The sequence below is a fragment of the Brassica rapa genome, chromosome A09 (assembly GCF_000309985.2).
Source record: "Brassica rapa cultivar Chiifu-401-42 chromosome A09, CAAS_Brap_v3.01, whole genome shotgun sequence".
Lineage (NCBI taxonomy): Eukaryota > Viridiplantae > Streptophyta > Magnoliopsida > Brassicales > Brassicaceae > Brassica > Brassica rapa.
Window position 1 is genome coordinate 11,037,287 of NC_024803.2, and position 27,987 is coordinate 11,065,273.

Below are 27,987 nucleotides of genomic sequence, written 5' to 3' on the forward strand. Positions count from 1 at the left end.
TTGTGTTTCCAAGAATTGATTGATTTTTTCTTGAAGTTCGTCTTCTGTCATCTCTGCCTCTCTATGTCCTGGCATAAGTTTCCGTAGGATCGTCTGCCACACATACTTCCTTGTAAGCTTTTGTGAAACACATACCCATGCAAGTCTTGAAAAATGACTTTTTATTTTCTCATGATTAAAAACTTGTCTTGCAAGTGTGGTTTTACCAATACCACCCATCCCAGTTATAGAAACCACTTGACTGCTATCTTCCTCCATTAGTTTGCCAACCAATATCTCAATATTTTTCTCCAATCCCACAAGGTGGTCTTCATTATCGCTGGAAAACGTTTGCCGGATTTCCCTTTGTCTCTCCTGAAGAGACTACATATAAGTTGCATCGAAATTGACACTGGTGCTATGACAATGCATATCGCTTATCACCTTAGCGATCCTCTTACTAAGGGATTCCATTTTGAAAGCAATTTTCCAACGATCAGCCATAATGCAAGCGAGTTGTCTGATACGTTTCTTGATGCCACCTGTGTTCCCGAGTTGTTCCTTTAGAACAAAGGTCTCGATTATATCTTCTGCATCGTAGATAATTTCTTTGGTTATTTTCACAGTGTTTCTCACCATTTCGTTTCTATGTTTCTTGATATCTGCATCTCTCAAGAAAATCCTTAACTTTTCTAGTTCGCTTTTGAGTTCAGTAAATTGCGGATCCACTCCCTTAAATCGATCAGATTCTCTGACAAGAAGTTCCCAAAGCTTCTCAAATCCAAACAACAAAAGTGTCTCGGCCATTTGTCTCCTACCCAAAGTACAAGAAAAGCCAAAAAAAAAAAGAGTTTAAAGGTTCGAATATTGAGAGATCTTTTTCAGCTACATAAAATCTCTACCAAGTTCCAATCAATCCTATTGAACAAAAACAATCACTTAAGATCACAAAGACAGAGACCAAATGACTCCATAGAAATTATTAGAAAATTTCCAAAGAAGCAAGTAACGGAAAAAATCAAATGTCATACAAAAAGAAAAACTACGCACCTCTCAGAAGCACCAAGAGACTCCCCCTTCGGAAGAGAGATGACCAAGTGACCAAGCTCAATCATGTCTTGTAAGTGTTGATTGGATGATTTGGATCCATTAGACTTTTCAAAGTGTATTAATGGTTTTTTCTTAAGTGGGGTGGTAGGAATAGGACGTATATTAAATATTAATATATGTTGTAGAGTGTAGACTAGTAATCAAGGTAGTAATGACAAAAGCTTCATCAAAATTCAAAACTATTGTTATCAATCATTTGTTACTGCGTATTTTGCAACTTTAAAGGAAGCTGTATGAACGGAATTGTTATCCGTGTAGTTCGCGGCAGCTGAGTTGTCTGCGACTAGCGTGTTCTTCTTTCTGCTACTATGGTAACTGGCTCCTTTTTAGTGTTTTCCTTTTGTTTATGGCGTTGTCTTAACATGTTGATAAAAATTCAAAGTTTAATTGTTTGATCAAAAATATAGTTCATTATTTTTTATACTAAATACTATTTTTAGAGAGTTGAATGAGTTAATAGGTGCTACAATGTTAAGAGACTCAGACACCGGTTTACCAACTTATTGTGGTGGAGAAGAATGGGGGATTTCCTGTGAACCGGGTACGATTTGAGAATAAGCTTACTCGGATCGGTCTGCCATTTAGCGGTAAAGTATGACCAAAGAAAATATTAATTTGGTAGAACAACATAATTAACATGAGAAATGGTGATGCTGTTTCCATTGGTGAATAGTATATTTCTTCATTTGGTTAAAAAAACACTTAAAAAGTTTTACAGAACAAAATCCTGAAACCTCCACCAGATTAGAACAAAAAGGAGAGAAAAAAATCACTAGACCACAGCCACCAATCCAAAAACGAACTTATAATATTTTTCCTAATAAAACTGATAAAAGAGAGGTTGAGGTAAAAGCAAAAGACTAATAGACAGACCCCAAAACGACAACGACGTTAGATCTTTTCTACTCATCATCTTCATCTCTAACCTTGTAAGAACTAAAAATGTTCGACCTTAAACTTCCACTCGCCATTCACAACATCATAAGACACAAACTCAGCTCCTTGTTCTTCAGCTTTCCTCTTGAGCATTTCCTTATACTTCTCCACCCTCGGGCCTTCTTTCACTTGCTTCCCGCTCTTCTTGTCCATGCATTTTATGTTGAGCAACGTTACTTCCGCTGGCTTGTTCAGTCCCTGACCAACAGGAGGTTTCTGGCTCTCGTCCATGTACACAAGCACTTCCCTGTTGTTGAACTGAACCAACTTTTCCAAGTCGAGCTTACGCACATCCGTCTCTCCTAGAAACTTTATGCTGCCGTAACCGTGTCTCCCGACAACAAAGTCCCTCACTCGTCCGGTATAACCAGGATTAGCCCTTTCCTTGCCAGCTAGTTCTTGGATCCGAGGCTCTGTGAAATACTCAGCGTGATGCAGCTTTGGCAGCAATGACTCGATCTCTGCTCTACTTGGTGAACTCTTTGCGCCGTTCTTGTCGCCTCCGTGATTTTCATGTGTCTCATTGGCTTTTACCGGAGGAGCATCACGAACTTCACCATTATTCTTATCTGCGGATATTATTAATAATCAAGTTAGACAATGGTTTCTAAAAAAAGCACAAACATGAATCACTCTTTTGTTACATACGCATGTATTGAATACTTACTCTCGTTGTTGGCTCCATTAGTAATAACCCCATTCGATCTCTTACCTGAAATTCATATGTAAAAACGGTCAAGTGGGTCATCTTACGAGTATAAGTATTCTCGGAATGTTCAAAAACAGAGGTAGCATAGATTGAAGTGTTCCAAGTGGAAACTTCTCACTTCTTTGCCATGTAATAAATAAGCCAATGAATGTCGAAAAGCAAGCTTACCATTCTCTTGCAGAGGGGTCGTGTCATCCTTCAGCGGTGCTGCTGTTTCCTTTTTAAGTGAGCGTATTAACAAAGCTCTCGGGTTTTCCCTTGGAGTGAGAAACGCATCAGCCCTAGGTGTATTGGAGTTCTCTTCATCACTGAAGAATGGAACCTGAAACAAACATGTAGAAAGAACTTCAGTAACAAAAATATAAAGATTACAGTTTAATTCAAGACCAAGCCGAGATTCAGAAAACAGTAAACATACCTTTGGACTATCATCCCCCGCACGGTACTTTCTTGCAGGCAGCATGACCCGTCTTTGCAAAAGATGTCGAGAAGTCAGGAGTGATGACACTCTGGCCGGTGCAGGTCTATCAACGACCTGGATAGAAAGAAAATATATGTGTTCGTAACATGGAGTCTTTGCTTATAAGCTGGTTTGTTCGTGTTGAAGGAAAGCACAATAAACTTACAGGCAAGCTGGAGATTCCATACTGAATCGAAGGTGAATTTCCACCTTGACCAATTGAAATCTGAGGCACAGCAGGAAGCGTTCCAAATGGGTTTGGTTGCGTAGCAGTGAGGTTACTTACAGGGTTTGGTTGCGAAGCAGGCCTGTCAAAACAGAAGAGAATGAACCGTAAATAAAATAATCTAAAAGGAGAAACAAGACTCGAGAGAAACTGATGTACTTACACTTGCCCAAAGTTGACTGGACAAAATGCCAATCCACCTGCAGCGACTGTTTGGGTCTGACCAGAGTTGTTGAAACTAAAAGATGGTTGAGTTGGCTGAGTTGATTGCTGCGGTGTCGGACCAGCAGGCTACAAAAATAAACCAACGTTAGAAAAGTGAAAGAGACGCTGAGCTATAAAAAAAAGTAAGTTACCTTTGTTTGACTTAAGGGAGCGATGCTTGTATTTAAGGATGGAAAGCTTGTAGACATGTTTGCGAATCCAGTGGAAGGTGTACTGAAAATGCTAGGTTGGGTATTTGTATTTTGTCCAAACCCAGTCTGTGCAAATGAGGGGTTTGAGCTAAACAGCTGAGCTGACTGACTGTTGTTAAAGTTTCCACTGCTAAATGCTGGAGTTGACCCTTGTGCAGGAGTCGAACTAAACAGTGACGGAGAGGAGCCAGAAGAATTGAAGACTGACGAAGAGGCAAATGAAGGAGTGCTTGATGGACCAAATGGCTGCGTAGTGGTTGCTGCAAAACCAGAGGATGGTGCAAAACCGGGTGTGGTATTTGATGAAGTTCCAAACAAGGATGGGGTAGTAGGTTGGCCAAAGGGAGACGAGAAATTTGTGTTAGTTGCTGGAGTGTTTTGGCTGAAAGGGTTTGTTGGGTTTGCAGATGTCTGGCCGAAAGGGCTTGGGGTTGGTGCTGTCTGGCCGAAAGGGTTTGGGTTTGGGGTTATTGTGCTTTGAAAGCCGGTTGTTGGGTTTGCAGATGTCTGGCCGAAAGGGTTTGGGTTTGGGGTTATTGTGCTTTGAAAGGCGTGTGTTGGGTTTGCAGATGTCTGGCCGAAAGGACTTGGGGTTGGTGCTGTCTGGCCGAAAGGGTTTGGGTTTGGGGCTATTGTGCTTTGAAAGCCTTGTGTTGGATTTCCAGATGTCTGGCCGAAAGGGTTTGGGTTTGGGGCTATTGTGCTTTGAAAGGCGTGTGTTGGATTTGTAGGATTGGTAGATGTCTGGCCGAAAGGGTTCGTGGGCTGAGAGAACAGACTAGTTTGCCCCGCAGGAAGTTTTCCACCTGAAAATTGAATTAAGAAAATCAGTATACTGAAACATAAGATACAAACATCTAATATGGTAGAATGGATTTGTTATATGTGTACCTTTATCTCCTCTCTGGAAATCCTCCCACCTGAGCTCCTCATGGCATTTTTCTTTGTGGACACTCATAGCAGAAATTGATTGTAGCTTCCCAGGGGCTCCAGTTCCAGACTCTGCATCTATTGTAGATGTATATGGAATGATTCTACTACCACCCTGTTGTTGATTTCCAAAGGTTGTTGAGTTCGAAGACTGAGAACCTGCAAGACAAAACATGTATGTAAGTATTATCCATAACACACCTTTTGAATAGGATATGAGGAATTTGCAAATCTAATTCTGTAACTGAATAATACTAGCTAAAAGAGAACCTTGAGCTCCAAAGGGAGAATGCGTAGTCTGTCCGAAAGCTGGGGAGGAGCCAAAACCAAACGCAGGAGCGCTTGAAGCGCCAAACCCAGGTGTACCTGAAGCACCTCCAGAACCAAAAGCATTGTTGCCAAATGCAGTGCCAGAGTTACCAAAGGCAGGAGTGGGTGACACGCCAAATGCAGGTGTGCTTGAGGCACCGAAGGCAGATGTATTGGTGGAGCCGAAGGCAGGTGTGCTTGAGGCGCCGAAGGCAGATGTATTCGTAGAGCCAAAGGCAGGGGTGGTAGAGGCACCAAAGGGTGTAGATGACCCGAAAGTGCTGTTTCCAAAAGCAGGCTGTGACTGTTGTGTGGCGCTTCCGAAAGGACTTGACTGAGGCGTTGAGAAGCCATTCTGTCCAAAAGTTGAAGTGCCTAAAACAGAAGAAAATTACGTATCGGACAATCAAACGCTTGAAAAAAATAACATGTATCAAAAGTATAAGTTAACAATGTCAGTCCTAGTGTGAGAAAGTAAGTTCCTATCAATGTTACAAGCAATAGATTATTGACACACAAAAAAAAAACAAAGGCAATAGATATACTTACCACCAAAAGGTGAAGGCGAATTGCCAAAGGCAGGAGCAGAAGGTGCTCCAAAGCTCGGAGTAGAGCTCCCAAACCCTTGTGATGAAGCACCGAAAGGGGAGGAAGCTTGAGCCTGACCAAACACACCGGTTGAAGTGCCTCCAAACATAGAACCACCGGTCTGCGCACCAAAAGGACTAGAAGCACCAAAAGGGGAAGAAGCTTGAGCCTGACCAAACACACCGGTTGAAGTGCCTCCAAACATAGAACCACCGGTCTGCGCACCAAAAGGACTAGAAGCCCCGAAAGGGGAGGAAGCTTGAGCCTGACCAAACACACCAGTTGAAGTACCTCCAAACATAGAACCACCAGTCTGCGCGCCGAAAGGACTAGAAGCAGCACCAAAGGGTTTTGGCGCAAAGGGATTATTACTAGACGCGTTGTTGTTCTGACCAAACACAGATTGAGTTTGGGTCCCAAAAGGACTGCTGCTATTAGATCCCTGTCCAAAAGCTGTAAAACAAAAAACACACAGCGTGTTAAGTTTGGAATGGCAAAAGCAATAAACGGACGAAAGGCAGAGTAAAGAGATACGATGACTTACGATTAGATGCACCAAACATCTTGTTATAAATGTTTATTAGCGAAGTAGACTGTTTCTTCTAGGCTGGTACAAGAGAAAGCGAATCATTATAAGCAGAACCAAAAGCAAAACACCATACTGAAAAGGCTATCTTGCCGTTTACACAAACCACTTAAACACACAAACAATACTCAAAAACTGAACCCTCGACATCACACAATGCAGCATTACAAGATGCGATTTAGAAGCAAACCGATACTAATCGAAACCTAACTTCAACAACATAAAACTACGCCTCACGAATACTATAGAAAAAAATTAGGGCTCTAACTCGAAGCAGAGAGGGATACAGGGAACCGAACCTGAAGTGAAGTGCGACGAGGAATCAACGGATACGATGACAAGGATAGAGAGAGAGAAAACTCGCCGGAATACGAAAGCCTAAAAGTTGGGTATAATGGTTTTTTGGAGGAAGAAGGTAAAAAAGCAGAGTTATTATATATAAAGTGGCAGGGCAGGTGGGTTGCGTCGTTCTCAAGTGCGTTAAGCGTACGCCTAGCGTCTTTCCGACGCCGCTGTGATTTGTTAACCGGTTTTGCTTCGCGTTATCCGAGCCTACCATGATTTCTATCTTACCCGGTTCGCTAATGTTAATATTAATTAATTTTTTTTTATATAATTTTATTATTACGTAACAGGTGTTTTATATTACTGTTACACTTCCGGTTCGTTACCGTTTCAAATCGTGTGCTGCTACTAATTAACATCATTACAATATACATGATAATAATAAGAAATTCAAAATTATGGCATGAAATAAAAATTGTTATCATAAATATATAATAATTATCCAATAAAATTATTTGCTAGTAATTTTCCTCTATAAAATCATAAACAAACAGGATTTTTTTTTAAAAAATGGATATTTGAAAGAAATTTCTTTTTTTTTTAAATCTTAATTTTCCTTTTATTTTTTTTTAAAAAACGATATTTACAAAAAAATGGTAGTTAAAACAACAAAAACTATAAATAAAAATGCTACCAATACTAAAAATAAATTATTTAATAGTATCCTAAACAAAAGAAAATTGTAAAAAGATATTTCAAAGTAATTTTCTCTTTTAAATCCTAATTTTCCTTTTAAAAGATCTTAAAAATACATTTATATGAGAAAAAAGAACCCCTTCAATACTAATAAGACATTCTGTAATAATAATTTTATTTCTTTAAAAATCTAAACAAAAAGAATTGTAAGAGTGTTTTTCAATTATTTATTTATAAATAACCAATTTCCTATTTAATATATAATTTTATGTTTAATAACACATAACTAAAGTCAACGATTTATTACAATCTACTGGTTTATTTAAAAAAATATACATTTTTAACAGAAATATCAACAACTTATTATGATCCACTGGTTCATATAGAATCAATGGACAACCAAAATATTTTATTTAAATATTTATTTTATATACGTCTTTAATAAATTGATGTTCTTATCATTTATCTCTTTAATAAAATATATTTTCATCACTTTAGCTTTTATTGGTTAATTTGGTTAAAAAAACATATTTTATGACCATTTGAGCCAATTTATCAAAAATATATATTTTTCTTTAATATAAATAATTGTTAATTAATATATCATTGCATTGCATAAGTTATATAATATAGATAAATATGTGTTTTTTTTTCTTTTTTCATTTTGTGGGTAGGCGGATATCACATTTGCTCTGTATCCAAAATATAGTTGTTATAAGTACTCCGGGCCATGCTGTGGATCAAGCGGGGCAGGACTCGCAGATTTTGAATCATATTCCCATCACTAACTGCAACTAACTGCAAGTATAGGATCCAACTAGTGTTATGTCTTCTAGAGCGCAAGATTGTGTATTCTTTCGCAATGTTTTGATCTCACTCACACAAGAGATATGCTTATATTCCATCAATGGATTGAAAATCAAATGGCCAAATTTTTTTCATTATTGGGTTTTCCATCAAAACGAAAACAAGCTCTTAGATCTTTGTGTTCTTAAGGGACAAAAATAAATAAAGAAAAATACAATTAAAAAAGTTAATCTTTATGTTCGTCATAGAAATTCTTGACCAAGAGCTAACTGATGATAATTCATGTAATCAATCCCATTTAACCGAACGCAACACAGAATCTGTTCCGGTAACTCCTCCGGTTTATTCCCCTGCAAAAATGAGATTTCACAAGTTAAATAACCATTATAAATTTACCAAACTTTCCTCAAAGAAAGCAACAAACAGTAATTAATTCATTTACCTGAATAGTGAGTCCAACATCAAGAACACAGTTCTTGAGCCTATCTAAAAATGCTTCAAACCCTTTCCTCGATATGTAGCTGAATCTATGCATATCAATATCAATCTCAAAGTAATTTTCACCCTACAAATATCAAAACATCAAAAATTAGTTTGTAAAACATTTGCATTTTCTTATGTATGATACTCGTTGTGACATACCGAATAAAACTCATGTTGAGGACGAGAAAGCACAGGCTTTTCATTATAAGCATTCATGAGCTTCTTCTCTGCACCATTCAACTGGAGATCATCCACATTTGCAACACGCCCCAATATCTTTAACCGCTCTCGAAACGGCACATTTGCATCCATAGCAAAGCCTCTTACTTTCTCAACCTCGTCATCTATCAATCTCTACAAAGAGATTTCAAAAACGTGTATCAGCACAGAACAAGAAAATAAAAACAGAATCAGGAAGTGGGGAGATTAGTTTTACCTGAATGCTTTCTTGAAAATGAGGTGGAAGCTCTTTTAAATAATTATCAGAAAGTTTAAAGTATAAAACAAAGTTCATTCCTTCTCCATCGGTTTCACCTTGAAAGATTGCAGCTGGATACAAAGGAATCTACAAGAGGATTCAAAGTTAAGCACAAACCCACAAGAAACACCAATTCAAGAAGGGTTTAGACAATGTACCTGAACATTTACAACGAGGATAGATGGGAGCTTGGTCGGGGTTGTACTAACAACAGGAAGCTCCACGTATTGCGCTATATGGTTTATTTTACGTTGCGATAAGAATACATCAACACCAAAGGGATTATATGCAGCATAGTTTGGTGCAAACTCTTTCTTCTTTTCTCTACCAAAACAAAACAAAATCATCTCAGTTTTGCATCAGTACTCAAAACAAGAAAGCTCTCTTTGTATGTTTATTTACCTGAAATAAGTTTTGCTACGAACACGGAAGCTACTTGGCTCAATGATAGACCAACAATCCAACATCTTCTTTTCAAGCGGACAGAAAGGAACCTGAGTACCTGCCACAGGTCTCTGCAACTGCATTTTCGTAGAAACTGTAGAGAAACAAAAGTGAGTTTCTTTCAGAATCAAATGCCATGGATAATCTACAAAAGTTGATAACTTACATAAAGGACCAGTAGCGTGACCTTCTCTCCACTTGAAAGACAGTTTAAGCGCGGCTTTCTTCCTCGTACCCGGAGGACTCGAGCTTAGAGACCTTCTCTTCTCAATAGAAGGAACGGTCGAGTTAAGACAAGGCAAACAGTTGCTGGGGAGAATCCCACAGCTTTCCAGCAACCCTTCGTCTTTTCTCGAGCTGTCATCGCCAACGTTTGAAGATATCTCGTCTATGTAAACAGGCTGCTTAGCGTCGGTCAAAGCGCTCTCTGACTTTGATAGTGAGATGATGGCTGCTTCGTCTACGCTTAGAGAGTTCCTAGCGGAGCCTCCTCCGAGGTTGGAGTCTTTCACGGATGACATGCTTGATACTGAGATACGCTCAGCTTCCTTTACTGATAACACATCTGAAAGCAATAAAACTATGATGTATTGATCCTAAGGGTGTTTAAAGAAGGTTCCTTTTTGTGTACCTTCAACGCTGTGAAAATCTTCATCGCAGTCTGTTTCAAAGGCGAGGTTGGAATCAAACCATGCTTCATCAGCGCTTGCTGTTTGATTTAAACAAAAAAGTTCCAATCTTTAATCACAAATTGTTAGCTAATGAATGGATCAAAGGCTTTAAAGGTTAAGCCTTTGAGATAGGCAAGAGAGAGATGCATAAGCCCATGAAGCTGAATTGATGATAAAACGTGAAATCAAGAACAAGATCAAGAGAGAGAGAGAGGGACCTTGGAAGGTGGGATTGGTGAAGGAAGGAAGGTGAGATCCGTCAGATAAGCGAGAAGAAGAGACAGCTCTCTTCTTATGAATCTTTCGTCTTGTCCGATTCTTTCTCCTCTTGCTTGACCTTACTCTCCCTCCTACGCAGCTCTTAGGCGTTGACACGCAACCTCCCATCTCTCTCTCTCTCTTCTGATCTCCAAAAAATCACAACTTTTTAGAGAGAGAAAGCTGGTTCCTTTCTGTCTTTCTCTCTCTGACCAAAAAAAACAGGCAGGATCTGGCAGACACGATCCACAAAAATCAACTAATAAGGAAAAACCCAGAAAGTTTTAGAGAGAAATGTGGTTCCTTTTTCACGAGAGGAGAGAGAGAAGGAGACACAGACAACTAGACAAACAGTTTGGTGAGGAAGATGAACTTCTTCTTCTTCTTTACTTCCAAACAATAATCAGTAAATAGAAGAAAGAAAAGAAAAAAGTTGGTGAAAAATGTTTTCTTTGGTTAATTATTGGGGGGGAGGGATTAGGAAGTCAAATGTTTTATCAAAATGATGACAAGTTGTTGATACTTATCGCATATCCGCTGCGTTCACGGCATCTCCTTATAAAGCCATTATGTTGGTCTCACTTCCCCATTTGGATTTACAATTTGGAAAAAAGTTTCTCAGCTCAACAATAATACGGTGGAAACCATCTAGTGTATGAGAATGTGTTAATAACTACACGAAGTTTATGTTAATACATGTCACATATATGAAGTAAATAATAATATAGTGGCAACATCATAATCGGATTTAATTGATTTTAAGCTAAGTTAATGAGATCAATCTGTAATTTACTAAACTTAATAAACTTAATTATTTATTAATTTTAATAAACTTAATTGATTTTGTTAATAAACTTAATAATTTATCATACTTACTTAATAAACTTAATAAATTTATTAAACATATAAAAACTAATAAATTTATTAAACTTAATAAAATTAATCATTTATTTATAAACTTAATAAAATTAATCATTTATTAATAAACTTAATCATTTAATAAACTTAATCATTCAATAAACTTAATAAACTTAATAAATTTGTTAAATTTATTAAGTTTAATAAATTTATTAAGTTTGATAAATTTATTAACTTTATTAAGTTTAAGTTTATTAAATTATTAAGTTTATTTAGTTTAATAAATTTATTAAGTATAATAAATTATTAAGTTTATTAAGTTAAAGTTTATTAAATTACAAAGTTTATTAATAAAATCAATTAAGTTTATTAAATTAATAAACCATTAAGTTTATTAAATATTAAGTTTATTAAGTTTAATAAATTTATTAAGTATAATAAATTATTAATTTTTTAAGTTCAAGTTTATTAAATTACTAAGTTTATTAATAAAATCAATTAAGTTTATTAAACTTAATAAATCATGAAGTTTATTAAGTTTAGTAAATTACAGATTGACCTCATTAACTTAGCTTAAAATCAATTAAACCCGATGGTGATGTTGCCACCATATTATTATTTACTTCGTACATTAACATAAACTTCGTGTATTTGTTGAAACATTTTCATATATTGGATGGTTTCCACCATAATAGTGTAAACTTCGTGTAGCTAGGAAACTTTTTTCCTTACAATTTAAGCAACACTTGCGTTTTTCTTATTTAACATTTTTTAGTAAATTGCAATGTTTATTTGGAGTTATTTTTCTTAATAATGTGAACACATCATGCCATGTAATGAACAATGAGAGGATACATAGATTAGGGTGGTAAACAATTTATTTTAACATGATTAGGGTTGTAAATTTTGGTTTTTGACATGAGTAGGTGGTAAATATTTTATTTGTTTATCTTAGATGAACACGGTTGTGCCAAATAGTTGAAAGATGAATCTCTTATAAGAATCTAACTAGAGTTTAATTTGCACCAAGTATTTTTTTTCATTTTATAAATATATAATTTTGAGATTATATTAAGATTTTAAATATATGATTAACATTCTAGTGTTATATATTGTATAACTATATAAATTGATTGATTAGTTTTTTTATTCATTATTAATTTATAATGATTGTTTTATACATAATTTACTTTGTTATTCATTGTTTTCATGTACTAATATATTTTTCGAGCTCATTACAATAAATTCATAATATGAAATAATTAAATAGAGAATCACATTCAAAATACTTTTTAAATTTCTAAAGTTTGCATACAATACATTTTAAAATTTATTTAGTTATACTATAGAAAATATATTCATTTAGAATTATTTATATAGTAGATTTTTAATACCTCTATTTTAATAGATTAGATTCGATATGTAATATATTTGAGAAGAGAATTCAGTTTTTTCTGAAATTTATTATTAATATTTATATGACAAATATATATTAAAGTGAAAAATGTAATGATAAAACCCATAAATCTTTTACTCTAAGCTCTCCACCATCAACCACAGCTCTACCATTAACCACTTCGGTTTGATTTTTCTATTTGAAATCTAAATGATGCACGTGCCTTAGTTGGAAAAGAGACGATGAGAGTGAATTGTATATGTAAAGGGTATTTTGGTATTTGGACAAAGTATGTGACAAGTGAGAAGTGTTGATATACAAACTCAAAAAGTGTCTATGAATGTAATTGTTTCTTGTTTGTGATGTTGAGGGAGAACTCTATTCAGATTATTTGTGGTTTTGAGCTTGAATTTTTTAAATAGTCTGGGAGTATCCACTGGATCAATACCCAACCGACTAATTTTCTAGGATTTTGTCTACTGGAACCGGACATAACCAAATATTTGTAATGAGAATTAGAGATCTATGTCGTGTGACAACGCATTTGAGCTTTATTTTCATTAGCAGGTTCGGGAGGTTTGATTTCAAAGAAATTTTAGAAACTATGGGTTTTAGTATTTTGAGAATGGTCACTGTAATTATGGCTGAAATGATTGCTCACTCTGTGGTCTATCTTTACTTATATCACCTGGTTTTTTATTTTAATTTTGCCAAGGTGTTGCCGTTTCTTTGATTTATTATATGTAAAATCAAATTTTTTATATGATAATAATAGTGTAGCAAAAAAAGTTATAGTCCTTTAGATATATTAATGCTTTATGTGGCTTGTTAGGATCAGTGGTGTTTCATTGTCTCTAACCTTTTGAATTTTGAGTTAATTTTTCGAGTTCTCGATTCTGTTATAGTTGTTTAATTTGTCTAGTTATTTTTTTACCACAAGTCATCTTTATATTTCAGTCAAAATTTAAATAATATTATATTTTATATTTATCAAATATATATATATATATATATATATATATATATATATATATGCAACTGTGAAAATATTGGGGGTATGTTGTATTTATTTGTCTATTGGATTAGTTAGGCAGTCGTGGTGGTGAACACCGAACCAAGTAACCAAGTCACAACGAGAAAAGTAGGGGACACTTAAAATCATATGTGTTCAAATGTTAGTGGTGACACTGCCAGAACCGTGCTTACAGCCTATTAAAAAAGGCATTTACCTAGGACTCCCAACTTTTATAAAACTTTTAGGACCTTTAATTACAAAAAAAAATTTACATGGTAGTTAATGTATTCTTTTAGTTAGATTTTTATTATTATTTGATTCTAAATTTGACTTCTGTTTAAAATAACTAATTTGTGATCAATTTTACTATATTTTATATAAAACTATAAAGATTCTACTTCAAATTAACTGCAAATATTTGATCCACATTTGTCTTCTTTGTATATATTATGAATTCAATTTATTTTATATATTTATAGAATTTGATTAAAAATTTATAATATTTTGAATATATAGTTTAATGTATTTAATTTAAACGCTAATATTTAGCTTTTTAACAGCGACCAACATTTCAATCCAAAACGCTAAGAATATATAGTTTGGTTTTTAGTTTATAAAAGTCTGGTGCATAAAATTTAGAAAATGTTTAGGTAATAAATCAAAACTTTTTAGTATTAGATATATATCTATGTTTTTTCAAAAAAATATATTTTATATAATTCGAATTTAAATAGAAATATTTTCAAAAAACATATCATGCAAATTTTTTTAACTCGCCTCGGGCCTCAAAAAAACCTTCGCACGGCACTGGTGACACCTCACACGTAGGATTTGTTGTCTTGTCCCTTTTACTTTTTTATTTATTTGTGCAATCATTAAATTTTTGGAAATATTAGTCTATAGTATATATATATTTTAACAACAATATTTTTATTTTGTATTTATAAGCAGTTTTGAAAAGTGATTTTTTTTCTTTTTCTCATAGATAATTAATGCTAGTGGTTTTGAGTTTAAATTTTTGTCAGCATCTGTGATATTTTGAGCATTAGTAATAGTAGAACACTATCTCAAATAATAATTTTTTTTTATTTTCTTTTTATAGAAAATATAAACCACAGCTTGAAAGACAAATGTAATTTATGTTCTAATAACTTTTGGAGCTGCTATCAAAGAAGAGTTGCTCATGAATCTCTTTTACTTTACAATTATTTATATGTTAATTTAATCATGAGAACACCTCTTAGAACATACCGACGTGGATGCTTTTAGTCTCTACAAATAAAAAATTTCTATTACACGTAGAAATAAATAGTGTATACTAATCTGTAGATCCAGGCCGGAGATGGGTTTTTTCTAGATATGGAACCGCACTCCCTTACGGTGGGATAGTTCTTATAAAAGTTTACCCAAAATTTTTCAGTTTTGAAGTGTTTGTATCCAACTAGAACCTCCTTCTCACAGATGAGTGTCAGAGATTTCGAGTTCGAACCTATGTCACCACGGTGATATTTAAACTCTTTAAATAAAAATAGTTCATACGCGTATGGATAGGCTTCAACCATGTAGGGATAAAAAGTCTATACTAACACGTATGTCCATGCAAAGATGGGATTTTTCTTGGCTATGGAGATGCTTTGTGGTGAGACTAATGAATATAAAAAGTTTACCCTAACAATTTTTGAGAAGTGATTGTATCCTATTTTTTGAACTCTTATAACTGATTTTATTACATCTTATAAGTGACTAGTAAGGCTTTATAAATGATTTTATAACTAATTTTATAAGTTTTCTAACTAATTTTACAAGTTTTTATAAATAAATTTATAAATCTTAATCTTATTTTAGTTATTTATAAACCTCAATCCTATTTTACAAGCTTTTACCAAAACATTATCAGCCTTTAATGATGAAATCCCCAACCAAAATATTTAAGTATAAAACAGCATTATAAACGGCATTAAAGTTTTTAATCCAAAATAAACAGTATTATAGACGGAAGTTGAAAAACGCTAACGATTTTTAAGTTGAAGATTTAAAATGTTAAAAGCTAATTGAAAGATTTTATTTCGATTTTTATTTTGATTCAAAAATAGTTTAGAGCTAGGTTTTATCACTAAATACTTTAACTAATAATGATTCTGTTATTCATTTTTGTTATATTAGCTTACAAACAATCTTTGAATAGACCACAATTACTAGTGGCAACTAAAAAATAAACTTAATTTCTTATTTAATTTTCATCAATTTGAAAACAGATTAAATAGAATTATTAAGTTTGGTATCTTACACTTCACAAATATTTTTATTACATTTATAATTTGATATAAATTATTTAGGAAAAATAGAAAGCTAACACATCAATCGAGTTTAAGTTGCATAAGCAAATCTAGCCATAAAGTTTTTTAAAAATTCTTCAGCATGCTAAGACTTCAAACTCCAATAGTAACTAAAAGGGTCAAATGACAACCATCATTTTAACTTATAATATCATATATTTAAATCGCTATTTAGTATTAAGTTAGTAGTAAAATAAAGGGAATTATATCATATATTTGAGTTATTTCATTTAAATATATAATTTGAAATTATTTCATCAAAAATGATTCGTATTATACCTATTCTGGTTTCTTTTTAAACACCTATTATTGGATTTGACAATTAACTTTAACTAAATGAAGTTTTTATCATTACAAAATATCTTAATTATTATTTTTAATCAAAAAATAAATGTTAAATTTTTCAATTTTTTGAAAAAGTAAGCAAGATTCCTAGTCAATATACATGTATACTTGATCCTATGTATGTCAATTTAAAATATGTTATTTATGAAATGAATCTGAACCAAATAGTGATAAAACTGATTTTCATAATTATTTTGATTAATAAAAATATCTATGATTTATCTTTATGAAAACGCATCACGAAACTCATTTAAATAGAAAATTTATAGAATATTAGCTCTCTTTTTTTTAAACGAAACCTGCGTCCGCGTTCCAAGCAGTCCAATGTAGACGGAGGCAGAGAGGTTCACGCACTATCATTGACTGACTTAGAACCCTAGACATTTCTTCGTGTTGACACCCAACAACGGCGAGTCAAAATCTGTGTTCTTCTTTTGTTTTTTCTATATACAATAATCCACAGAGACCTTAAGTCCAACAATTTGCTTTTGAATGATGAAATGAGAGTTAAAGTTGCAGATTTTGGGACTTCTTGTCTTGAGACGCAATGCAGAGAGGCCAAGGGTAACATGGGAACTTATCGATGGATGGCTCTAGAGATGATCAAGGATAAGCCTTACACTAGAAAAGTGGATGTTTATAGCTTTGGGATCGTTCTATGGGAACTCACCACTGCCTTGCTTCCGTTCCAAGGCATGACTCCAGTGCAAGCCGCATTTGCAGTCGCTGAAAAGGTCAGTCTCTTAACATCTTGTGATAGACATTTGAGACTGAAGTCTAAAGGGTGATAGCTTCGATTTCCATGGGAAGGGTGCGAAGGATCAATTTTTCTTTTCTTTTTTTTTTTCTGGGTCAAAAGATCTACTTTTCTAAAGAGATTTAATTTAACATGGTAGTGGTCTCGTCCTAGATGTACGTGATCTTTGGGCTCGTAACCTCATAGTCAGTAAAAAAAAAAGAACATTGAGATTGTGTGTTGTGTTTGCTTGGGATACAAGTCATACTTGAATATGTTACGTGCATGAAACATTCAGTATTTATCTAATATTAATATGAGCAGAACGAGAGACCGCCATTGCCGGCGAGCTGTCAACCAGAACTTGATCACCTGATCAAGAGGTGTTGGTCGGAGAACCCTTCGAAGCGTCCGGACTTCTCAAACATTGTGGCGGTGCTAGAGAAGTATGACGAATGTGTCAAAGAAGGGCTGCCTCTGACGTCACACGCAAACCTCACGAAGACCAAACACGCCATTCTTGATCGCCTTAAAGGCTGCGTCTCAGCCATCAGCTCAAAATCGTCTTCCTCCTCTGTTCCTGTAAATGCTTGGTAATTCAAAGTTGTTTAAGTACCATAACACTCTCTCATTGTAAAGATTACTATTCTTTTTTTAAGCAACAAGATTACTATTTTTCTTGGTTAGAAAAAAAAAAGAAGTGATTTGGTCGTTTTCCTTCGTTCCCTTGATCTCAAAGACTTTAGAACAATGATAAACCTATATCTTTGAAATTCTAATATATTTTTTGAGTGTTTATCATTTATGTGTTCTTTGTTGCTTTTTTAAAACATTGTCATGAAAAAATTTAGTGGGATATAAACATCATAATAAGGAAAAAGAGTACAACTATACACATTATCACATTTCTTCAACGAGATACTTCTGCTCGCCTAACCTAGTCGACGAAGCTTCATAAATCATACACATCACTTTCCCTCTTGTATATATAGATGGTCTTATAAGACACTGCATCACCTCGTCAGTTTGACGAATTCATCATAGCTGACCTGACCATCGCAATCAACATCAAATGCTTTGATGAAATTATGAGCATCCTCGTCGGTTACTTTTTTCCCATAATTTGTCAAAATATATTTTTGATAGTCTGCCGCAGTTATGAAACCATTCTGGTTTACATCCAGAAGCCTAAACCATTGAATCATTTCTTTCTTTTCATCCCATGACAGTGTAACATCTGTGGCAAACTTTCCGAACATGGAAACTTTTTCTATATTATCCCTGACAAAAGAGAAACAAAAATTTACAAAATTTTAGAAACCCACTATCGAATCTCAACTATTAAGAAAGACAAAAACATTCTAAATCATGGTGAAAATTTCCTGTAAAACATCGTAATTTCTTATTATTTTATATCTTCAGCTTAAAGGCTTTAAGAAGGTTTAAGAATCCCTCACGTTTCGATGAATTTGGCGAACTCATTATGGCTGATCCGACCATCAGAATCAACATCCGCTGCCTTGATGATCATACGAACTTCTTCATCGGTTACTTTCCCCCCATCTCTTGTCATAGAATATCGAAGCTCTTGTTCATTTATGAAACCATTCCGGTCTATATCGTGACTCCTAAACATTTCCCATAACTTTTCCATTTTCAGTTTTTCCAACATAACTGTGGAAATCTTTTCGAGCATCGCAGCTTCATCATTCCTGAAAAAAGAAAACCAAAATTTTGTTAAACTAGAGAAACTCCAATCACTGATTAAGATATATATATATATATATATATATATATATATATATATAAAGAAGCAAATCTCTTATTGTGACAAACAAATATCATCAGGAGAAAAAAAACTCCAAAATAACACCAATGAAAATATAAAATGACTAAATAATTCCAAACATTTACCCTAGCAAATATAACCCCTTTTTGAGTAACACAGATATAACCCCTAAATACTAAATTCCAAACCTTAATCACTAAACTTCGACCTAAATAAAAAGGTATTTTTAGTTAATGCTATATTCGGAAATTTATCCTTTGTGTGCTATTTTGAAAATTTTTCCCTTGTGTGCCATTTTTTGAACAAAAAGGTGTTTTTAGTGCTATTACAAGGTATTTATCAAAGATATAAAAGGTTTCTATTTCATTGAGCATAGAGAGACAAGTAACAAACCAGTTACGAGAGTGTTCTCCCACTATGGTTGCTACACATGTCAAAGCTTCGATCCATCTCCGCTTCTTTTCCTCTGCTATACCTTCACAGGTTTTCTTGAACGCGACACCAAAGTCTCCCTTCTGTTTCCGTATATCAGATGGATCAACGTCGTAGAAAATTGGCATCACAATCTGCCCCAAATCTTCTTTGCACTTCAAGATTTCAAGTAGTTCATCTAAACAACAGCTCGAAGAAGCGTAATTCCTAGAGAGCACAACGATGGATGCTTTTGCTTGTCTAATGGCTTGTATGAGCACAGGTCCGATCGTCTGGCATCTCTCCATCTTCTGATCATCGAACATCGTGATTTGTTTCCTCGCAAAGACATTGTGTAAATGACTGAGGAAATCTCTACGAACATCTGGCCCGTGGAAGCTCGGGAAGATTGAGTGTATAACGTGAGACAAAGAAGAAGAAGTAGCCATGAGAGAGCTAGAGCAAAAGAGAGTTTGAAGAAAGTTACTAGTGGCTTGTTGAGTAAACAAGTTAGTTGTTCATATATATATATGCAAAACACGTAAAGAGAAGAGGAAATGTCAAAAGGAATATTAAATGAGACTGTACTGGAAACTACTGGCTTATTTCCACGTAGTCGTCGGCGACTCATAAAAGCTTTTTTGGGTACAAATGTTAAAAACTCATAGACTCTTATGAGTTCTGTTTTTGGTGGAAATGTTAAAACTCAAAAAAGACTCTTGTTTCCTAATGGCCGCCGAGGACCACAGGCTTGTTTTTATTGGTAAACGTTCGGAATATTTTTTTTTTTTTAAACTCCAATACTCCTTAGCCTTAATTCATAAATGTATTTTCTCCTATGATCAAACGTATACATAATATATAGGTAATAGAAAATCAGGGCATATGTGAAAAGGTTTTAAAATATTGATTTGATTACCTACGTCCCCAAAGTGCGCATATCTATATAGGAAGATATTTATTTAAAATTCCATAGTTAAAAGTGTTTAAGATAGAGTAATAGAAAGATGAATGACCTATAAATTCACAATATTATGCGATTGAGGCCAAAACACGAAGAAAGATCATGTGGTGATTGCATGGTCAATAAACATGACTAATGAGATTTAAAAAAATTAACGAACCGCCAATCGCACGGAATAAGACCCACGGACCGGCACATTATCCGTGGGCGATTGGGACGTTATAAGTGGTATCAGAGCGAAATTAGTCATCTCGATTCTGATCCGAGAGGCGCCTTCAGACATGTAGTGGTGCGCAAAGAAAGAGCGTTCTTTGAGTGAGTGAATTGTAATATCCCAATTTTTGGTATATATAGAAAAGCTTAAGAGTTAAACGTGGTTGAGATGCAGCAATAGAAGGATGTGTGACATATCGAGAAATGTCATGTTGTAATTGTTGAGGCAGTAAACATGACTAATGAGCCTCCAAAAAATTAACGAACCCCGTCGCATGAAATAGAATGAATAGGCGTGGATAGCTCAGTAGCCACATGCGGTAGGACGTTAAAGTATAGTCAGTGCCGTGCGACCTTGAGAGCAAAAGAAACATTGGCTTAGGGCATCATTTTTTGAAAAAACACTTAATAGCATATGCTTAGTTAATATTACCAATAATAAGTACTAATATATACTTTATATGGGCTTGAGTTTTAAACTATAATATTATCAATAGGCTAAATATGGGCTACAACCCATACATAAAGACATTCATTAATACATTAATAGTTCACTGTTTTGGTTGCTTATCGAATATTATTGACCATCCCTGTTTCGGTTGCATCTGCTGAGAGGAGCTTTTCAAAGTTGAAGCTGATAAAATCTTATCTTCGTTCGACTATGTCACAAGAAAGATTGAGTGATTTGGCTATCTTATCTATCGAGAGAGAACTCCTAAGGAACATTGATTTTGAAAGTTTAGTCAATGAGTTTTTAGAAAAGAAAGGAAGACAAATTATGTTTTAGAATTATTAAGCAGTGTTTTTTTTTTTGAAGTGACTTTTTATAAGATATTTTTTTTATGAATGAAAGCATACTTTTTTTCTCTCGCTTACGTATGGTTTTAGTGCTCGCACGGCTCTGAGTATAGTTATGTGGTGATGCTTATGAAAAAAAAGTTGTATCCGTTCCTGATATCCTCCGCATCATAGTTACTGGTGGACCCAAAAAATATTATGACATTAGATTATTAATAAGTAAATGTTATTAAAATATTAAAATATATAATATTACTATAGCGTCTAACATGATAAAAACAAAATTTAGTCGTTATTACATAAAATTCTTGTACCAACAAAGAAATCATCTAAAATCAGTGGTCGTAACTGTAGATCCCAAAATTTACGCTAAGTATTTTATAGTTCCAGATCACGCAGTGTCAAGAGACAACCGTCATTTGTCGCTCATCCATATAGATATAGAATTATCAGTTTAGTTTACAGAGTTTTTATGAGTTTGTTTATGTTGATGACAAAAAAAAAAATGTTAACGTTTGTAATCTTTGTTCAAAATACATCTATTTTAAATAAAAAACAGTTAAAAATTAGTTGAAAGGAATTTATCTCTGAAAGTTTTTAAAATAATCTATAAAAAAACTGAAAAGTGAATAAAAGTAGCATAGAAATACTAATTTTATAAAACTGAGTTACTAAAATTTTTAAATAGTTTTAATTATATTTTTATTTTTAATGTTTAAAACCTCCAACTAAGTTTAGTTAAGATTGTAAACTAAAGATTTACTCGTAGAATCGGTAGAGAAATTATTTAATCCATTAAATAAAATTAGTTTAGGGGTTTCTACCTGGTATAAATTTAGTTGAAGAGTTTTATCGTTAAATATCCCTTATAAAATCACTTATTGTGGAGCTTGTTTTGGAACAAGCCCTCATGCTCAACCCCACTAAGATTTATCACAAAGTCAAGCTAGTAACTTAAATCAAATGCTTAATGGATTGCCAAAAGATAAATATTTTTTTGTAAAATTGGTTATACGAGTTTACAAACAATATATAAGGGATTATAAAGGAATGTAAAATCATTTAATCCTCTTATAATCATTTATCAATTATTTTAAAACTCCTATAACCGATTTAAAAGTATTAAAATAATTTACAAATATTTATGCACTAATTATCAATTTTATAACCAATTTATAAGCCCTTAAAAATGATTAATAAGGCTTTATCAATTATTTCATAAGCCTATAGTTCATGCTATATTGTTTATTAACTTTTATAAATTATTTATAAGCCTTTACAAATTATTTTAAAAATTCTTATAAGCCTTTATATATTATTTTATTAATTCTTATAAGCTTTATACATTTTTTACAAATCATAGAAGTAATTTACAAGTCTTTTTAAATATCATATAAGCTCTTAGAAATGATTAATATATTGTATAAATAAAATTATAAACTTTTAAAAACACTTTTTTATTGTTTGAACTCTTATAACTGATTTTATTACATCTTATAAGTGACTAGTAAGGCTTTATAAATGATTTTATAACTAATTTTATAAGTTTTATAACTAATTTTACAAGTTTTTATAAATAAATTTATAAATCTTAATCTTATTTTAGTTATTTATAAACCTCAATCCTATTTTACAAGCTTTTACCAAAACATTATCAGCCTTTAATGATGAAATCCCCAACCAAAATATTTAACTATAAAACAACATTATAAACGGCATTAAAGTTTTTAATCCAAAATAAACAGTATTATAGACGGAAGTTGAAAAACGCTAACGATTTTTAAGTTGAAGATTTAAAATGTTAAAAGCTAATTGAAAGATTTTATTTCGATTTTTATTTTGATTCAAAAATAGTTTAGAGCTAGGTTTTATCACTAAATACTTTAACTAATAATGATTTTGTTATTCATTTTTGTTATATTAGCTTACAAACAATCTTTGAATAGACCACAATTACTAGTGGCAACTAAAAAATAAACTTAATTTCTTATTTAATTTTCATCAATTTGAAAACAGATTAAATAGAATTATTAAGTTTGGTATCTTACACTTCACAAATATTTTTATTACATTTATAATTTGATATAAATTATTTAGGAAAAATAGAAAGCTAACACATCAATCGAGTTTAAGTTGCATAAGCAAATCTAGCCATAAAGTTTTTTAAAAATTCTTCAGCATGCTAAGACTTCAAACTCCAATAGTAACTAAAAGGGTCAAATGACAACCATCATTTTAACTTTTAATATCATATATTTAAATCGCTATTTAGTATTAAGTTAGTAGTAAAATAAAGGGAATTATATCATATATTTGAGTTATTTCATTTAAATATATAATTTGAAATTATTTCATCAAAAATGATTCGTATTATACCTATTCTGGTTTCTTTTTAAACACCTATTATTGGATTTGACAATTAACTTTAACTAAATGAAGTTTTTATCATTACAAAATATCTTAATTATTATTTTTAATCAAAAAATAAATGTTAAATTTTTCAATTTTTTGAAAAAGTAAGCAAGATTTCTAGTCAATATACATGTATACTTGATCCTATGTATGTCAATTTAAAATATGTTATTTATGAAATGAATCTGAACCAAATAGTGATAAAACTGATTTTCATAATTATTTTGATTAATAAAAATATCTATGATTTATCTTTATGAAAACGCATCACGAAACTCATTTAAATAGAAAATTTATAGAATATTAGCTCTCTTTTTTTTAAACGAAACCTGCGTCCGCGTTCCAAGCAGTCCAATGTAGACGGAGGCAGAGAGGTTCACGCACTATCATTGACTGACTTAGAACCCTAGACATTTCTTCGTGTTGACACCCAACAACGGCGAGTCAAAATCTGTGTTCTTCTTTTGTTTTTTCTATATACAATAATCCACAGAGACCTTAAGTCCAACAATTTGCTTTTGAATGATGAAATGAGAGTTAAAGTTGCAGATTTTGGGACTTCTTGTCTTGAGACGCAATGCAGAGAGGCCAAGGGTAACATGGGAACTTATCGATGGATGGCTCTAGAGATGATCAAGGATAAGCCTTACACTAGAAAAGTGGATGTTTATAGCTTTGGGATCGTTCTATGGGAACTCACCACTGCCTTGCTTCCGTTCCAAGGCATGACTCCAGTGCAAGCCGCATTTGCAGTCGCTGAAAAGGTCAGTCTCTTAACATCTTGTGATAGACATTTGAGACTGAAGTCTAAAGGGTGATAGCTTCGATTTCCATGGGAAGGGTGCGAAGGATCAATTTTTCTTTTCTTTTTTTTTTCTGGGTCAAAAGATCTACTTTTCTAAAGAGATTTAATTTAACATGGTAGTGGTCTCGTCCTAGATGTACGTGATCTTTGGGCTCGTAACCTCATAGTCAGTAAAAAAAAAAGAACATTGAGATTGTGTGTTGTGTTTGCTTGGGATACAAGTCATACTTGAATATGTTACGTGCATGAAACATTCAGTATTTATCTAATATTAATATGAGCAGAACGAGAGACCGCCATTGCCGGCGAGCTGTCAACCAGAACTTGATCACCTGATCAAGAGGTGTTGGTCGGAGAACCCTTCGAAGCGTCCGGACTTCTCAAACATTGTGGCGGTGCTAGAGAAGTATGACGAATGTGTCAAAGAAGGGCTGCCTCTGACGTCACACGCAAACCTCACGAAGACCAAACACGCCATTCTTGATCGCCTTAAAGGCTGCGTCTCAGCCATCAGCTCAAAATCGTCTTCCTCCTCTGTTCCTGTAAATGCTTGGTAATTCAAAGTTGTTTAAGTACCATAACACTCTCTCATTGTAAAGATTACTATTCTTTTTTTAAGCAACAAGATTACTATTTTTCTTGGTTAGAAAAAAAAAAGAAGTGATTTGGTCGTTTTCCTTCGTTCCCTTGATCTCAAAGACTTTAGAACAATGATAAACCTATATCTTTGAAATTCTAATATATTTTTTGAGTGTTTATCATTTATGTGTTCTTTGTTGCTTTTTTAAAACATTGTCATGAAAAAATTTAGTGGGATATAAACATCATAATAAGGAAAAAGAGTACAACTATACACATTATCACATTTCTTCAACGAGATACTTCTGCTCGCCTAACCTAGTCGACGAAGCTTCATAAATCATACACATCACTTTCCCTCTTGTATATATAGATGGTCTTATAAGACACTGCATCACCTCGTCAGTTTGACGAATTCATCATAGCTGACCTGACCATCGCAATCAACATCAAATGCTTTGATGAAATTATGAGCATCCTCGTCGGTTACTTTTTTCCCATAATTTGTCAAAATATATTTTTGATAGTCTGCCGCAGTTATGAAACCATTCTGGTTTACATCCAGAAGCCTAAACCATTGAATCATTTCTTTCTTTTCATCCCATGACAGTGTAACATCTGTGGCAAACTTTCCGAACATGGAAACTTTTTCTATATTATCCCTGACAAAAGAGAAACAAAAATTTACAAAATTTTAGAAACCCACTATCGAATCTCAACTATTAAGAAAGACAAAAACATTCTAAATCATGGTGAAAATTTCCTGTAAAACATCGTAATTTCTTATTATTTTATATCTTCAGCTTAAAGGCTTTAAGAAGGTTTAAGAATCCCTCACGTTTCGATGAATTTGGCGAACTCATTATGGCTGATCCGACCATCAGAATCAACATCCGCTGCCTTGATGATCATACGAACTTCTTCATCGGTTACTTTCCCCCCATCTCTTGTCATAGAATATCGAAGCTCTTGTTCATTTATGAAACCATTCCGGTCTATATCGTGACTCCTAAACATTTCCCATAACTTTTCCATTTTCAGTTTTTCCAACATAACTGTGGAAATCTTTTCGAGCATCGCAGCTTCATCATTCCTGAAAAAAGAAAACCAAAATTTTGTTAAACTAGAGAAACTCCAATCACTGATTAAGATATATATATATATATATATATATATATATATATATAAAGAAGCAAATCTCTTATTGTGACAAACAAATATCATCAGGAGAAAAAAAACTCCAAAATAACACCAATGAAAATATAAAATGACTAAATAATTCCAAACATTTACCCTAGCAAATATAACCCCTTTTTGAGTAACACAGATATAACCCCTAAATACTAAATTCCAAACCTTAATCACTAAACTTCGACCTAAATAAAAAGGTATTTTTAGTTAATGCTATATTCGGAAATTTATCCTTTGTGTGCTATTTTGAAAATTTTTCCCTTGTGTGCCATTTTTTGAACAAAAAGGTGTTTTTAGTGCTATTACAAGGTATTTATCAAAGATATAAAAGGTTTCTATTTCATTGAGCATAGAGAGACAAGTAACAAACCAGTTACGAGAGTGTTCTCCCACTATGGTTGCTACACATGTCAAAGCTTCGATCCATCTCCGCTTCTTTTCCTCTGCTATACCTTCACAGGTTTTCTTGAACGCGACACCAAAGTCTCCCTTCTGTTTCCGTATATCAGATGGATCAACGTCGTAGAAAATTGGCATCACAATCTGCCCCAAATCTTCTTTGCACTTCAAGATTTCAAGTAGTTCATCTAAACAACAGCTCGAAGAAGCGTAATTCCTAGAGAGCACAACGATGGATGCTTTTGCTTGTCTAATGGCTTGTATGAGCACAGGTCCGATCGTCTGGCATCTCTCCATCTTCTGATCATCGAACATCGTGATTTGTTTCCTCGCAAAGACATTGTGTAAATGACTGAGGAAATCTCTACGAACATCTGGCCCGTGGAAGCTCGGGAAGATTGAGTGTATAACGTGAGACAAAGAAGAAGAAGTAGCCATGAGAGAGCTAGAGCAAAAGAGAGTTTGAAGAAAGTTACTAGTGGCTTGTTGAGTAAACAAGTTAGTTGTTCATATATATATATGCAAAACACGTAAAGAGAAGAGGAAATGTCAAAAGGAATATTAAATGAGACTGTACTGGAAACTACTGGCTTATTTCCACGTAGTCGTCGGCGACTCATAAAAGCTTTTTTGGGTACAAATGTTAAAAACTCATAGACTCTTATGAGTTCTGTTTTTGGTGGAAATGTTAAAACTCAAAAAAGACTCTTGTTTCCTAATGGCCGCCGAGGACCACAGGCTTGTTTTTATTGGTAAACGTTCGGAATATTTTTTTTTTTTTAAACTCCAATACTCCTTAGCCTTAATTCATAAATGTATTTTCTCCTATGATCAAACGTATACATAATATATAGGTAATAGAAAATCAGGGCATATGTGAAAAGGTTTTAAAATATTGATTTGATTACCTACGTCCCCAAAGTGCGCATATCTATATAGGAAGATATTTATTTAAAATTCCATAGTTAAAAGTGTTTAAGATAGAGTAATAGAAAGATGAATGACCTATAAATTCACAATATTATGCGATTGAGGCCAAAACACGAAGAAAGATCATGTGGTGATTGCATGGTCAATAAACATGACTAATGAGATTTAAAAAAATTAACGAACCGCCAATCGCACGGAATAAGACCCACGGACCGGCACATTATCCGTGGGCGATCGGGACGTTATAAGTGGTATCAGAGCGAAATTAGTCATCTCGGTTCTGATCCGAGAGGCGCCTTCAGACATGTAGTGGTGCGCAAAGAAAGAGCGTTCTTTGAATGAGTGAATTGTAATATCCCAATTTTTGGTATATATAGAAAAGCTTAAGAGTTAAACGTGGTTGAGATGCAGCAATAGAAGGATGTGTGACATATCAAAA

General features: G+C 33.6%; 6 protein-coding genes across 11 annotated transcripts; 2 read left to right on the forward strand and 4 right to left on the reverse strand.

Annotated features, from left to right (window-relative positions):
* Positions 1 to 1,684: 1,684 nt before the first annotated feature.
* On the reverse strand, positions 1,685 to 7,113 carry LOC103838591 (nuclear pore complex protein NUP98B). 5 transcript variants are annotated; one of them, XM_033279168.1, is made up of 13 exons: positions 6,549 to 7,113; positions 6,208 to 6,270; positions 5,625 to 6,116; positions 5,037 to 5,450; positions 4,728 to 4,925; positions 4,408 to 4,642; positions 3,777 to 4,341; positions 3,584 to 3,711; positions 3,361 to 3,502; positions 3,153 to 3,269; positions 2,903 to 3,056; positions 2,693 to 2,737; positions 1,752 to 2,594 (listed from the first exon to the last, which is right to left on the reverse strand). In XM_033279168.1, exons 2-13 carry the CDS (start codon positions 6,224 to 6,226, stop codon positions 2,026 to 2,028), a joined length of 3,078 nt encoding a protein of 1,025 aa, XP_033135059.1. In that variant the 5' UTR covers positions 6,227 to 6,270; positions 6,549 to 7,113; the 3' UTR covers positions 1,752 to 2,025. The 5 variants fall into 5 exon arrangements, with proteins under 5 accessions (XP_033135058.1, XP_033135059.1, XP_033135060.1 ...); XM_033279169.1 differs by having other exon boundaries at positions 3,777 to 4,642; positions 5,037 to 5,117; positions 5,187 to 5,450; positions 6,549 to 7,111; XM_033279171.1 differs by having other exon boundaries at positions 3,777 to 4,234; positions 4,376 to 4,642; positions 6,549 to 7,111.
* A 1,029-nt stretch (positions 7,114 to 8,142) lies between these two features.
* Positions 8,143 to 10,942, reverse strand: LOC103838594. 2 transcript variants are annotated; one of them, XM_009115044.3, is made up of 9 exons: positions 10,332 to 10,942; positions 10,074 to 10,151; positions 9,609 to 9,995; positions 9,401 to 9,536; positions 9,157 to 9,322; positions 8,957 to 9,085; positions 8,680 to 8,874; positions 8,480 to 8,602; positions 8,143 to 8,387 (listed from the first exon to the last, which is right to left on the reverse strand). In XM_009115044.3, the coding sequence occupies exons 1-9, from the start codon at positions 10,498 to 10,500 to the stop codon at positions 8,280 to 8,282; spliced, it is 1,491 nt and encodes a 496-aa protein (XP_009113292.1). In that variant the 5' UTR covers positions 10,501 to 10,942; the 3' UTR covers positions 8,143 to 8,279. The 2 variants fall into 2 exon arrangements, with proteins under 2 accessions (XP_009113292.1, XP_009113291.1); XM_009115043.3 differs by having other exon boundaries at positions 9,609 to 10,007; positions 10,332 to 10,910.
* Positions 10,943 to 16,239: 5,297 nt separating this feature from the next.
* LOC103838760 (serine/threonine/tyrosine-protein kinase HT1-like) lies at positions 16,240 to 20,372 on the forward strand. The gene is made up of 3 exons (XM_033278293.1): positions 16,240 to 16,263; positions 16,702 to 17,055; positions 17,382 to 20,372. The coding sequence occupies exons 1-3, from the start codon at positions 16,240 to 16,242 to the stop codon at positions 17,652 to 17,654; spliced, it is 651 nt and encodes a 216-aa protein (XP_033134184.1). The 3' UTR covers positions 17,655 to 20,372.
* Positions 17,890 to 19,752, reverse strand: LOC117128073 (disease resistance protein RML1A-like). The gene is made up of 3 exons (XM_033279584.1): positions 19,240 to 19,752; positions 18,515 to 18,769; positions 17,890 to 18,338 (listed from the first exon to the last, which is right to left on the reverse strand). Exons 1-3 carry the CDS (start codon positions 19,704 to 19,706, stop codon positions 18,071 to 18,073), a joined length of 990 nt encoding a protein of 329 aa, XP_033135475.1. The 5' UTR covers positions 19,707 to 19,752; the 3' UTR covers positions 17,890 to 18,070.
* Positions 20,373 to 23,592: 3,220 nt separating the features above from the next.
* Positions 23,593 to 26,347, forward strand: LOC117127686 (serine/threonine/tyrosine-protein kinase HT1-like). Its single transcript, XM_033278294.1, has 3 exons — positions 23,593 to 23,616; positions 24,055 to 24,408; positions 24,734 to 26,347. The coding sequence occupies exons 1-3, from the start codon at positions 23,593 to 23,595 to the stop codon at positions 25,004 to 25,006; spliced, it is 651 nt and encodes a 216-aa protein (XP_033134185.1). The 3' UTR covers positions 25,007 to 26,347.
* On the reverse strand, positions 25,242 to 27,102 carry LOC103838595 (disease resistance protein RML1A-like). The gene is made up of 3 exons (XM_033279583.1): positions 26,590 to 27,102; positions 25,867 to 26,121; positions 25,242 to 25,690 (listed from the first exon to the last, which is right to left on the reverse strand). The coding sequence occupies exons 1-3, from the start codon at positions 27,054 to 27,056 to the stop codon at positions 25,423 to 25,425; spliced, it is 990 nt and encodes a 329-aa protein (XP_033135474.1). The 5' UTR covers positions 27,057 to 27,102; the 3' UTR covers positions 25,242 to 25,422.
* Positions 27,103 to 27,987: the final 885 nt, after the last annotated feature.